At 42.4% G+C, this 14,268-nt stretch overlaps 1 protein-coding gene and 1 pseudogene across 1 annotated transcript; one reads left to right on the top strand and one right to left on the bottom strand.

Moving 5' to 3' along the window:
- Nucleotides 1-280: 280 nt before the first annotated feature.
- On the bottom strand, nt 281-9,254 carry LOC116648396 (interferon-induced protein with tetratricopeptide repeats 2-like). Its single transcript, XM_032430356.1, is given in 3 exon segments — nt 281-2,137; nt 2,139-2,691; nt 9,179-9,254. Coding segments are annotated over 3 exon segments (1,437 nt in total). The 5' UTR covers nt 9,184-9,254; the 3' UTR covers nt 281-1,258.
- Nucleotides 6,567-6,945, top strand: LOC116648344 (annotated as a pseudogene).
- Nucleotides 9,255-14,268: the final 5,014 nt, after the last annotated feature.

Raw genomic sequence — 14,268 nt, forward strand, 5'->3', positions numbered from 1 at the left:
ACACTCTTCTGCACTTTTATTCTTTATTTTTTAATATATCTCAGAGATAGTGTTCTGTATTTTTACATTTAGAACTGCCTTACTAGTTTTTACAATAGCTGCATGCTGTTCTGTGTATGAAATATGAAAATTGAATTAATGAGTCCTCTAGTGATGGACCTTTGAGTTGTTGTCACTCCTTTGTTGTTATAAACAAAGCTTCATGAGTATCATTATACAGGTCTTTGCATGCATATGCAAATACAGGATAGATTAATGAGTGGAATTGCTGGGGCGAAGATTCACGAATGCTCAACTGCCATCAACAAATGCCGTCCATCTACATGATTTATAATCTCAATGGCGATGCATGATGGAGGTTGTTTACCCACATCCTTGTTAGTACCCTTTTCTGAAAGGTGTTTCTTTGGTTGACCTGAGATGACCTCTCTTAATAGTGTTGGTTTGCTTTGCTCTTAATAAGAGCAACATTAACAATCATTTCATGTGTTTAAGCCATTTTAATTTCCTGACCTTTGCCCATTTGTCCAAAGGAACTGTTTCATCATTAAGGAAGTTAATCCTTTACCCGGTAACGTATTGAAACAGTATTTTTAAGTCTGTCATTGATCTTTCAAGTTTCCGGAGGTCCCTCCTCTATGAAGCGTGTTTTAATGTGGTTGAATTTCTTAATACTTTTGCCCTTTCGTGTTTTGTTTCATACTTACAACTTCCAGACCCTGTGATTTAAAAAAGTCCTCTCAAGAATTCCTGTAGAAATTTTGTGATTTCTATTTTTTAAACATTTAAATCTTTGGTTTGTATGGAATTCATTTGGGAGCAGAAGGAGCACGGAAAGAGGACCAGGCCTCAGTGATGTTGTGTTCTCTTGTTCTGTCAGCGGTGTTGAGTGCCTACTGTATGCCAGGCTGAGTGCAAGGCGCTGGGCGAGAGCTGGGGGGTGCAAACTGAGACTAAAGCAGAGTCCCATGGTCCCAAAGCAAGTGCTTGCCCTCAAAGGAGCTTTTGCTCAAAATATTTATAGGACAGAGGAAAAGTCATTCTGCATTTCCAGGTCTGGCTGAGAGAATTTTGGGAACCCGGAAAAAGAGACAGCAAAATGAAAAGCCCAGCCATCTGGCCCAGCTCCTGCAAGTTGCGGCTTCTCTGTCTCTCTGTGTCCCCATTTCCCTCCCCTTTGTGACCACCTCGCCAGGCCTCCTACCCCTCTCTCTCATTCTCGCTCTGGCTCTTCTCTCTTGGAAGCCCTGAGGACTGGTTACAGGCTCTCTCTAGGGCCTTCCGCCCCACCCGCACCCTCCGTCATTTCCTCACTGCCCTTCTCTGCCTGCAGGGTGGCCTCTGGGGGTGGACTGTCCCACGGGTGCCCCTTTCTATTCAGCTCGCGAATGAACCTGGAGAGTTGCCAACCCACAGCATCGAAGGCGTTTTCAGAGAGTCGCTTGTGGGCAATTTTTCTTAGGTTGACGATCAGCTTTTCCTTCTCGGTCACTGTCCCATTGATGTTCAAGCCCTGCAGGCAGTGACAGATGGCGGTGTCGTCACGCAGCTGCTGGTACTGCTGGAAGTTTCCATAGCGCAGGTGGAGGACTTGTCTCTCTGCTGGAGGCAGATCCTTACTGAATTCTTTCTGGAAGTAATACCCCGCCTTATCATACTGGCCCATGATGGCATAGAGGCAGGCAAGGTCTGAGCAGGCGCAGGGAAGGTTAATTTTCAACTCGACAACTCTCTTAAAGTGATCCACCGCGTGTCTCGTCATCTCCTGCAGCTCTTCTTCATTCTCCTTCGTGGCGTACCTCCTTGACCTCTGTATTTGCCGGATTTTTGCTCTGTAGCAGCATCCGATCTGCAGATGTTGATAGACGTTGTTCGGTACCGATTCTAAAGCCTTTTTAAGTAATTCGATAGCCGTGTCCAGAGTACCTTTATTTCGGTAATATTTGGCCACGCTGCAGAGGACGTCTGTTGGGCACGGCGTTTTCTTCAAGGCCTCTTTGACTAGCTTATCTCCTTCAGCTTGTTTCTGGGTCTTTTGGAGAGTCAGAGCCAGGAGAACGTGAATATACTGGTTGTCAGGATTCAGTCGGATGGCCTGCCTCAGCAGGCAAATGGTGTTCTCTGTTGGTGCTTTGTCTACCCAGACGGTAGAGTGTGATGGCCAGTCCCAGGGATAATTCTGGATTGGTGGGTTTCTTTTGCAAAGCCTTCTCAAAACACTCCTTAGCCCGTTCATAATACTTTTCTCCCCATTTTAAAAGTGCCCATCCCTTTTCACAGTCAATCTCGAGGCATTCAATTCTGTAGGAGCTTGCAAACTTCTTGCAAAGATGTCCTACCTTGTCAACGTAAGCCTGTGCTTCTGGAAGCCTGCCCATGTGATAATAGACCCAGGCGTAGTTTCCCCAGGTGACCAGACTTCGGATTTTGCCTTGGCGGGCCTGTCCATGCAGGATAAACTCTTCTGCTTGCTGTAAATATTCCAGAGCCACCTTGTTCTGGCCTCGGAGGTATTTAACATAGGCAAACAGATTGTACATGATTGCTTTGAATTCTTTGTTTAGCAACCGTGCCTGGTCATGCACTCTGTTCTCCAGATCATCTAAGGAACTTTCTTCATCATATAAGTTCCAGGTGAAATGGCATTTCAGTTGCAGTAAGATATTTTCCAGGGAATGTTTGGTGATTTCACTGTAGGGGAAGAAGAGAAGACATTTGGGGATGTGAGTGAGCAGATGGACAAAGCAACAGGTTTAGGGCATGGCCACCTGACCATTTCTGAGAAGAAGGCCCAAACAGTGCTGGCACTCTGATCTGGAATTGTGAGAAAGGAATTTCTGTTGTTTATTATAAGCTACCAGTCTGTGGTATTTTGTAAAAGCCCCCCAAATGGATGGAAGTCGATGGGATGGCCCAGAAGGAAGGGGGAGTGGAGGAAATTTATTACCCAGGGACACCCCAGTTCCACCTGTCTTAGAGAAGGATGGGCACAGAGGTCCTGGAGCTCCAACTGCAAAGCAAGGAAATTTTTCTGTAGAAATTATCGGAGAATGGTGCAGTAGTTGAGTAATAATATTTAGTGAGGTTGGTTTTTTGTTTCCTCTCTCAAGCATGGAAACCAGGGTGTGAGCCTGGACTTCTGATCCACCAAAATAGTCAGGGAAACTAAGAGGAAATGCTGGGCTGAGGACACCAAGAGATGAGAGGGGGATCGTTTGGGGCTGGGGGTGAATAGATATCCCTCGGGGGTCCTTTCCAAGGGATGGAGTGTGCACAGAGTGTTAGTTTCTTCAGGTTGGCTCGGGGCAGGCTTTTGGTCCATCTGACATTGGGCCAACGAGTATAGCCCCACCTGTGTCACTATCTCTGCCTTTGCAAGCTGGCTCTTCGGGCAGATTCACGAACTAGAACAACTCAAATACTCTCCACTCTCTCCCCGGGTGGGTGCCACCCGATGCTGCGGTCCACCACCCGTTTGATTTGCTCAGTGGTCACAAAGACAGTAGTCAGGTTCCTTACAGAGACAGAGAAACATCTGGAGCAGATGAGAAACAGGACACAAAGAGCCCACATGCAAATGCCATTCACAAAAATCAAAGGACAAACTAGAAAACAGATTATAAGCATGACAAGAGGTATTCTGTTTAATACCTAAAACGTGCTTTTAGTATTCGTATTTCAGTAGATACTAATATGAGCAGGTAGTTCAAAATTTACCAACACACATATAAAAAAATGGTCACTAATCAAAGAAATGCAAATTAAATCAATGGTATTTCAATGGCATTTAAAGCTTCAGTTACACAAAAAGATTTTTAAGAATCACAGCTGGGCACTTTTACTTATATATGAGGGTTCAGAACATACTTTGACATAAAACGTGCAGGGAATTGTGGCAAAACATACAAGGAGCTCTTGACATAAAATTTTGAATATTAAGAATGTATAGAAAACCAGACATTCAGTCAAAGGCTGTGATGGCCTATGCATGTGTCACGTTGGCTAGGCTATCGTGCCCAGTTACTAGATCAAACATGAACCTAAATGTTGCTGTGAAGGTATTCTGTAGACGTGATTAAAGTCCACAAGCGGGGCGCCTGGGTGGCTCAGTCGGTTGGGCGTCTGCCTTCGGCTCAGGTCATGATCCCAGGGTCCTGGGATCGAGCCCCACATCGGGCTCCCTGCTCGGCAGGAAACCTGCTTCTCCCTCTCCCGCTCCCCTTGCTTGTGTTCCCTCTCTCGCTGTCTCTCTCTCTGTCAAATAAATAAATAAAATCTTAAAAAAAAATAAAGTCCACAAGCATTTAATTTTAAGTAAGAAAGATTATTTTATTTATTTTATTTTACCTGGGTGGGCCTGGTTTAATCAGTCGAAAGGCTCGAGGATAGTGCTGAGGCTCCCTGATGAAGAAATTCTGCCAGTGGACAGCTACTGACACCCATGCCCTGGAGTCCTGGTCTGCCTTCCTTGTGATGGTTTGCCCTGTGGAGTTGGACTTGACCAGCCAGCCCTCATCATCACATAGGCTGATTCCTTGCATCATGTCTCTTCTTGTATATCTCCTGCTGCCTCAGCTTCTCTGGCTGCACCCTGACTGCCACACAAGTTTGTGAACAAGGGATGTTCATCGCAGGATCAGTTACAACTGCTTAAAACTTTAGGTGATGGTGGAAAATAAATATTTAAAGGTATCATGAGACTATCCATCGATCACATGAGACTGTTTTAGCTCCCTCCTCAAATCCTACCAAGATGACATGGTCTGTGAAGGCTTCTAACCATAAAGGAAAGAGAACACAAAGACGGCAGAATCTCAGAAACCCTGACACAGCTAGACAAGTGGGGATTGGTTTTACCAAACATGGAAACATGGGAAAGCTAACTCTGCCACCAGTGGGGGAACCTAAGAAACAACCCATTGATACTGCAGAATTCCCCAAAGGCTCAGGAGTTAGCAGCACAAAGTGCTGCAGAAGTGCATGTGCGTGTGTGTGTGTGTGTGTGTATGTGTGTGTAGGGATGAACTGGGGTCCCTGGGCTCTCCAGCAATAGAAAACGACCAGAGGCCAAACAGGAAGCTCCAGGCAAGACTTTTATTGGGGCTTATGCCCAAGCATAAGGCAAACAGCACAAAGGAAAGGATCCTCCATGCTGGCTCCCAGAACAAAGGCCAGGGAAAGATTTTAAAGAGACTGAGGCAGGAAAGGAGTGATATCTAAGCATATAGGTGGGGAAGGGAGACAGGAAGTTGGGCATGCAGGTGCAGTGGACAGAACCTACACCGAAATGTCTCATTAGCATGTTAAATCCCCACCCATGGACATGATTTTTAGTATAAAGAGGGAGAAAGTTTGTCAAGGCTCAGCACTGGGGTCCACCTCGGAGCAGACTGGTTTGGTTCTGTCTTTACCAGTCTTCCTGGTGGAGCCCCCCCTTTGGTAAGCTTCCTGCCCCCTGCGTTCCTGCAAGGTGTGCTACTCGGGGGCATGGTTTCAGCTGTCCGGGAACACTGGGGTTCCGATCAGGATTGAGGGGACCCGAGTCTAGTCCGGCTCTGTTTCAACAGGAAGATTGATCCCATAAACTCTGCCTCTGGTCCTTGCAACACCCATCCCCTAAAGTAGCAGAAGGTTGTAGTGTATTCTGTACAGAGGATAAAATAGACGGTCCTGGACTACAGTTATAGGCACAGCTGGATGCCTCGGGTACTATATGGCAAATGAGAGAGTTAAATAAGTGTTTGCATGTGGAGTTTTGAGACCACATCTTCCCGAGTCAGCTCTAAAAATGCGGCAGCCAGGCTTATTTCTTCCAGGCAAGGGATGAGTAGCCTGTTACAGAGGAAGTCGAGGAAGTCCAGGACACAGACATCAGGGGTCCCTCGTCAAATGGGGCAGTGAGGTCACCTCGCAGGTGCTCCAGGCTTCCTGTTGGCTTTTTAGTGTTTCTCTCTCAATCATGAACGGGCGTCAGAGGATCCCCAGATGTTTTAGGAAAGGCCTCTCACCTGGAGGACAGTGGCCCAAACAAGCACATGGTAAAATTGTCCTGAAGGGAGCAGAAGACTTAAAACAACAAGAATAAGAACAAATAAAGGGTCATCGATAAATTGAGATACGAGAGAAGATGCTGCATCCATGGAATAAAAGCAAATGCTTTTTTTTTTTTTTAAAAAAAGCCCCAAACATTTAAAGAACATGGAAGAAGTCTTGGAAATTAAAACAATTAAATTAAGTGAAAAACTCAGAAGATTAAGATTGAAAGGAAAAATGGTAGAAAAAAAAATTTTTTTTTAAATAGTACAGCAACTAGATAAAAAGAAGACAAATATGATATATAACACAGGAAAATTAGAGGGACAGCCTTGGAGGAGCAACATCTGAAAAATTTGAGTTCTAGATGGAACAAGGGAAATGAAAGGAAGAAAGAACATTCTAGAAGAATGCAATAAAGTTTCCCTGAATGGAAGACTGTAAATTTCCACATGGTAAAAATAAACTTTAGCCTCTTTTGTCGGACATCTTAGCGAGGCTGCAGGGGGAGCATTAACTCCCTGAGCTTTTCGATGCCGCCCAAGGACAAGAAGAAGAGAGATGCCGGGAAGTTGGCTAAGAAAGACAGAGATCCAGGGCACAGATCTGGGGGCAAGGCCAGAAACAAGTGGTCCAAAGGCGAAGCTCAGAACAAGCTCAATAACCCAGTGTCATTTGACAAAGTGACATATGACAAATCTGTGCAAAGTTCCCAACTATAAGCTTAGACCCCCAATGGTTGTTTCTGAGAGACTCAGGACTCCCTGGCCAGGGCAGCCCTCCAGGAGCTACTATATTAAACTGGTCTCAAAGCACAGAGCTGAAGTCATTTACACCAGAAACACCGAGGGTGGGGGTGTCCCAGGTACTGGTGAAGATGCTCGAACACATCCTACCAAAGGCACATTTTGAAGAATAAGACCTTATTAAATAATAATAATAAAAAACTAACCCTTTACCAAGTACTTGATGGTAAGCTTTTAGAATAGTGGTGACAGAGAGAATTCTACAGTTCCAGGGGGAAAAGGGTGTATATAACACAACAAGAATCCAAATGTTGAACATCTTGACAACGACGTGAAAAGCTAGAAGACAATGGAGAAATGCCTTCCAAAAGCTGTGGGAAAATAATTTTAAATTTCACCACATAATCATTTAAATGTGAGGAAAGCGCGGAGACCTTTTCATACACGTAAGCAAAAAATTTACGTTACAGACACTTGTTCAGGAAGCTGAGAGGAGATGCCCCCCTCAAAATTAGGAGTAAACCCAGGTAGTAAATGAAGAAATGGGATTTGGGAAACACAGGATGCAGCGCAAAAGAAGGTCTTACATAAGATGGGAGGGAGAAGGAAATAACTCCGTACTTTCCCCACCGACCTGGAGTGCAGCCAGTGTAGACAGGAGTAGGTCAAAGGTCCTGTGAGTGATTGCCACCAAAATGTGACAAGGGCAGCTCGCCTCAGGTTTGAAAATATGGAAAGGAGTTTTGTTCAACTAGAATAGAGCTCGGGGCTGAGATGGTGATAAGTACTTAGAAACCTAAAAAAAAAGAAACAAAAAACAAAACCACTTTTGTTTGTTTGTTTCCTTTAACTTCAGAAAAAATGAAACAAAATATGGGAAAAGAAAGGTCATGGGAGAACAAGACAGGACTCAGCTGTGAGTAGGGTTTGTGTGGTTGTAATAATCCAAATACTGAATATTGATCCAACCAAAGTCACAAAGAGATATTGGGAGGGGACGATGTAGGAGAGGAGGGGTGTGTGTGTGTGTGTGTGTGGTGTGTTGGGGAGGGGGTTCAATGGTGGAAAACAAATAGATATTGGCTAAAATTTAAAAATCAAGAACTACCAATATAATCATGTTATTTAAGTATATGGCTATAAATAGCACAATAGTCACTAAAAGAATTACTGGTTGCCTCTGGGGAATGGGAAATATGGTGGGGGTTGGGGGATGCTGTTTTTCTAACCCTGTAGATCATGTTGACTATTTAAATGGTGTGAATGCATAAATTTGATTATAAAGTAAGGAATCGGGAAGGAAGGAAGGAGGAATGGAAGGGGGAAGGAGGGAGGGAAGAAAGAACAAAGGGAAAGAAGGAAGGAAGAAATCATAATACATCCATATTTTCCAGCATTATCGAAGCCCTTGATACTCATGATGTTGAAAAATTTTACTGATAACACTCACAATATAATGTTAAGTGAAAAGATAAGATGAAACTGTATGGAATCTATACCCTCAACTTTGAAAAGATTTCCCCCCAAATCTACTTAATAAAGGATATATATATATATATATATATATATATATATATATATATACACACACACATACATATATCTCTCTCAAATGTTGAAATAGTTTATTCCTGGTGGGTTATATAAGAGATGATTGAATTTTTCCCCTTAGACTAGCTGGCATTTTCCCCAAGTTCTTTAGCGTGCTCATAGTATCTTTTTACTGAAAAAAGTCCTTCATGATTCTAGTTGGATTTTGTTTGTTTTTAAAAGATCACTGAAGATTAAAAACAGAACAGAAAAGGAAAGCGTGGGTACCGGGACTGATGGAGCCCAATTTCTCTGGAGGCTCTGGGCAACCTCAGAGATGTGAATTCTGGTTTAATGTCCCATTGCGGTTCTTTGGAAAATAATTGGTTAAATCCAGCCCATCCTTTATTAGGGCATCCAATGCTGAGCTTATAAAGAGTACGCTTCCCTTAAAAATTATAATTAAATAACCCCAAGCTCCTGACTTTTCCTTTCATATGAAAAACAGGAAAACAAAAGCTTGTAAGAATATTTCTGCCGGGTTGGCATCCTTAACTGATGAAAATTTTCCTGCAACAGAATGAAATAAACTTGCCCCTCCCTCTTCTCCCAATGCCTCCTATGCCTTTTCTTCCCTGCTCCAGCCTCTGGCCACTTCCTGGCTAGGATTTCTAAAAGATTCCACTGGGGAGAGCCTGTGTGCATCTGAAAAGTGCTGCAAAATTTAAAATGCCTGCAACAATTATGATCTAGATTTAAGGTACATTAAATATTTAAGCCGGCACCGAAATCTAGCACTTAAGAAAAATTTGTCTTGAGATTTTTCTAGACACAATTTCAAGAGACCAATGCAAGAAAAAACCTTTTACCTCATGGTCGTAGGCTGAGTGCTGCCCAGCTGTCCTACAGTGTCCTGGAAGGCTGATTTGCTGCTCAGAAGTCTGCCTGAGCCGGAAGCCGCCTCGGCCCCCTGGCCAACCTAGTCGTCTTTAAGCCCACGTGATTGATTAACTAAATCTTTCTTCCCATATCCATAGATCATGCATTCTTGATAGAAGGAGCGGAGCACTTCTGCACCTCACCAAACTCTCCTGCACCACCTGCTGGGCACCAAGGAACCAGATCTCTTGCACAACTTCTGAGCACCGCAATAACATCCGTAGCCTGCACTAGCGAGTCTGCACGGAATCAAGAAATATTACAGACCACCGCACTCCCTTAATGAATTCACTGCCCTAAACCCCTTTAAAAAAATCTCTGGGCCACGCAGAAACCTTGGAGTTGGCCTTTGGACAAGAGTCTACCTACCAGCTTCTCCCCAGGTGGCCAGCCAACAGAATAAAGCTCATATTCCTTTCCATTGAAAACTCCCATCTTAAGTAGTGGCTTTTGGAGCAAGGGGCAGCGAAGCTTGCTGACTGCAGATTCCTGAGGACGTGAAGCACAGCGCTGCTGACAAGGGGTACCTTTGTCCGTACTTGCACATCTGAATGGAAATAGATCCTGGCAAGTGCAAGTGACTTTCAGCTATGCTGGTTTCCTGTTGGGGGGAAAGGAGACGTGGCCAAGGAGAGCTTTGATCTTTCTGATTGGGAACTCACTGGGACAAAATGTTTTGGAGGAAGCATATGTGAGGACGTTCAAGGTGGAGGAAAATTTACTGGAGGGAGGACCCAACATGTAGCAGTCAGCGAACTAGAAATCGAAGTGACCACTGCACCCCTGTGGCTTTAGGAAACTATGGCCGCAGTCAGACCATTAGCTAATAGTGATGGCGAAGCTCTGCTCAGGGCTTTATAGGACTTTACTGATTTACTCCATTTGACCCCCATGTGAGAGATGGCCATTTGCAGGTGAGTAAGAGAAGTAAGAGTAAGAGAAGACCCAACATGCCCAGGGAGGCAAGTCCAGATCTGTCTGCCTCAAAGACCTCACTTGTTTAATTGTGGGGCTTATGAGCAAAGAGTCTCTTGATCTAAAGATCTGAACTACATGGTTCATTTATACACTGCTAGCAGGAACGTAAGCTGGTATAGCCATTATGAAAAACAGTATGAAGCTTCCTCAAAAAATTAAAAATCAGGGGTGCCTGGGTGGCTCTGCTATCTAATTATCTATCATCCATCTATATAAATATCTATCTGATTATCTATCTGATTATCTATCTGTCTATCATCTGTCTCCCTCTCTGTCAGTCTGTCTGAGAATCTTTTGCTCAGACTCAAGATATTCTTTCAATAGGTTACTGGCCATCTTCATCTGGGATAATCATAAGTTAGGAGATAGCAAACTACAGCCTGAGGGCCAAATCCATTCCTCTGCCTATTTTTGTATAGCCCTCAAGTTAAGAATGCCTTAAAAAAAATTTTTTTTACAATTTTAGAGTTGTAAACACACACACACACACACACACACACACACACACAGAAAAACATGTGACAGAGACCATATGTGGCCTGCAAAGGCTAGAATTATCTACTATCTGGCCCTCTGCAGAAAAAAGTTGCTGACCCCTATCATAAGTGAATTCAGTAAGTCTAAAATGGAATTTATCTTTCTCCCCAAAACTCCTCCTTTTCTAGTCCCTATATTCATGGAAGGCCCCATCATTTACCCAATTATGCCGCCTTATGGATTAGTAAAGATCTGGGGGACTGTTTTTTTTTTTTTTTTAAAGATTTTATTTATTTATTTGAAGAGAGAGACACAGCCAGAGAGGGAACACAAGCAGGGGGAGTGGCAGAGGGAGAAGCAGGCTTCCCGCCAAGCAGGGAGCCTGATGCGGGGCTCGATCCCAGGACCCTGGGATCATGACCTGAGCCGAAGGCAGACGCTTAACGACTGAGCCACCCAGGTGCCCCTGGGGGACTGTTTTATATTTACTGCCTGCCGTGTCCAGATTTGCTTAGGGGGAAGTGGCTACCATCAGAACATGCTTTTCTCAATGGGATGCCTTCTTCAGTCCTCATCAGTGAGCCCCATGGCAGCTGGTACTCCTGGTGTGTAGGACATGGCCTTGTCTTCAGAGTTTACTTCATGTGGCTGGAAGCTGCTGTATTGCAGAGGTACCAACTGTTTCCTCATAGGAGTTCACTCATTTCGTAATTCTCTCTGTACATAGCCTCTTGCTTTTCCACACTCTACTGTCTCCATTTATGTATGAGCCAGATGTCAGCAGGCAGCAGATATTCTCATTGGACTCAGTAGCTGCCTTTAAAGAATTTAAACCACTATGGAAAACAAGATGGAGTTTCCTTAAAAAAAATAAAATAAAACTACCAGGTGATCCATCAATTCCACTTCTAGGAATATATCTGAAGGAAAGGAAGCCACTATATTGAAAAGAGATCTACACCCATTGTTCACCGAAACATTATTTACAATAGCCTAGATATGGAAGCAACCTAAGCGTCCATTGATGGATGAATGAGAAAAAAAAAAGTGATCTATATCACATTCTTAAATATATATGATATAATAGACTATTATTCAGCCACGAAAAAGGGAAATGTTGCCGTTTGTGACAACAACATAGATGGGCCTTGAGGGCATTATGCTAAGTGAACTAAGAGAAAGACACATACTATATGACCTCACTTTCATGTGAAATCTAAAAAAAAAACCTCAAACTCCTAGAATAAGAGATCAAATTCGTGGTTGCCAGAGAGGCAGGGGTGCCGGGGTGTTGGGTGAAGGTGGTCGTACATACAAGCTTCCGGTTATAAGATAAATGAGTACTGGGGATGTGATGGACCGCATGGCCACACTTAACAAGGCAGCGTGGTACATTTGAAAGTTGCTAAGAGAGTAGATCTTAAAAGTTCTCATCACAAGGGCAAAAATTTTTTTGTAACAAAAATTTTTGTGAGGTGATGGATGTTAACTAAACATTGTGATAACCATTTCACAATATGTAGGAATATCAAGTCATTGTGCTATACACCTTAAACTTAAACAGTGTTATTTGTCAAATTATATCTCAATAAAAATGGAAGAAAAAAATAACAATAAAGGTACCTTATTGAAAAAAATTGATAGCACACCTTAGAGCCCATACAATTTATTCATCCCCATATGCTTTTGCATTTTGAATTTATTTGGCTTTTTCCCCAGAGGAATTTCAGATCTGGAGAACCAGGTAGGCTGTTTTTGGTTAGAATTCATAAACCTTTTATAAGTAATTCAGAGCTTTTTCCAGATTTCCTGTTCTGCATCAAACTTTACCCTCACTGTAAAATACAGAGTTTGCATCAAGGCCTCTATTAATGACCTCTCTACTCTTTCTTCATGTTTCTTCTGAAGTTTCAAGGCCAAAATAATTTCAGGTATTATTGGTTAAGATTCAGCTCAAAGACCTTTCTCAGGAAATGGAGGGATTTCTCTCTTGGTTGTCTCTATCATTCTTTGTGGTTTGGCTAGAATTTCTGGTCTCCAACCCAGGGTCACGGCAGGACCTTGGTTTATGTCAATGCATTTGGAAATCTGAAATCCTTCCTGAAGATGGGAGCCTCCTTCATTCTCATTTTGCCCTGGATTCCCCCACCTGCCACTCAGAGAGAAAGTTAATCCCCGGTTGCTTTTCCAGAGCTGTCCCCCAACCTCATGGCTGCCCAGGGCCTCCGCATACCCTATATCCATCCTCTTCTAAGGAATAGTCCCTTTAGACTATTCACTGGAGATTAAACTCTCACTAAGCTAAGCAGAAGGGAGAAGGTGGGGTAGGTCATAGAAAGGAGAAGGTGGGACAACCAGGTTTCTGTTCATCCCTAAAGCCTGGAGTCTCAGATGAACACATCACACCAAACAGAACCTCATGAACGGTGAGCTTTGAACAATTCTCATCTCCCTTTTTTTAAAAACTGCTCTACTTCCTGTAATGCAGCCAAAAATTGCAGCTATTTTTCTGGGGCATATCATCTTGATACCAACTGATCTTTCACACAAGCCATGTTCTTAAGTGCATTTTATATGAGCTGCAGTAAAGCAGTTGTCAACAAAAACCTCTCCCATTCTGTTTCCATTATATATTCTTTTAGAATATATTTTATTTATTATAATATAATTTATTTAGAGCATATTTGTATATTCTTTTAAATGATATTATATATGAAACTTAAAATTAGTATTATTTTATGTTATATAGTGTAAGTATACTATTATTATAGCAATATTTAAATATAGCCTAAATATAATGCAATAAAAATATATCAATGTATTATACAGTATTTATATTATTATCATAATATATTTTCTATATAATATGTAAAAGTAATATATTCTATCACATATTATATCATATTATATTATATATCTATATAATTTGTGTATTTGTATCAGTAATATATAGTCTATGCGCTTCTATTATTACTTTTTTTAACCTAAACTTAAGACTTTATATTTTTCACAATTCAATTATATTTTGTGTGATTTCTTGCTTTTTCAAAGCATAAAGGACTATTTGGAACCTGTCTTTATAATTTTATTTTTTGGCTAATATTCCAAACTAACGTAATTGTCTAGTCCTCTAGCTCTGAAGTAAAATAGGGCGACACTCTAGCTGTGTGCCCTTGGGAAAGTTACTCAACCTCTCTCTGCCTCTGATTCTTATCATATTTGTTTGTATCAGGATTAAATGAAATAAACCAAAAAAAGCCACTGATAAATGAAAAAGCCACTGATAAAAGAAAACCCAAATTGTAAGCCACTGATAAATGTGAATTACATTTTATTATTGCGTGGCCATTCCGTGGGTCCTCCTCCACACCTCCTTGATACACCGAAGCAGAGAGAAACTGTTCCCTTAAGTCTTGTTTGTAGACCTTCTGGACAGTGACGAATCCCAGCTATTCTTGTTTTAGACTTTAGTTTTGGAGTCCGTCCAGTGTGGCCTCTCTTGCTTGTCAGAAGTTTTATATAAGGAGAGCACAAGTCTTGTTCCATCTTCTTTCTCTTCCAGCCT

This window comes from Phoca vitulina, unplaced genomic scaffold (genome assembly GCF_004348235.1).
Source record: "Phoca vitulina isolate PV1807 unplaced genomic scaffold, GSC_HSeal_1.0 scaffold43, whole genome shotgun sequence".
Lineage (NCBI taxonomy): Eukaryota > Metazoa > Chordata > Mammalia > Carnivora > Phocidae > Phoca > Phoca vitulina.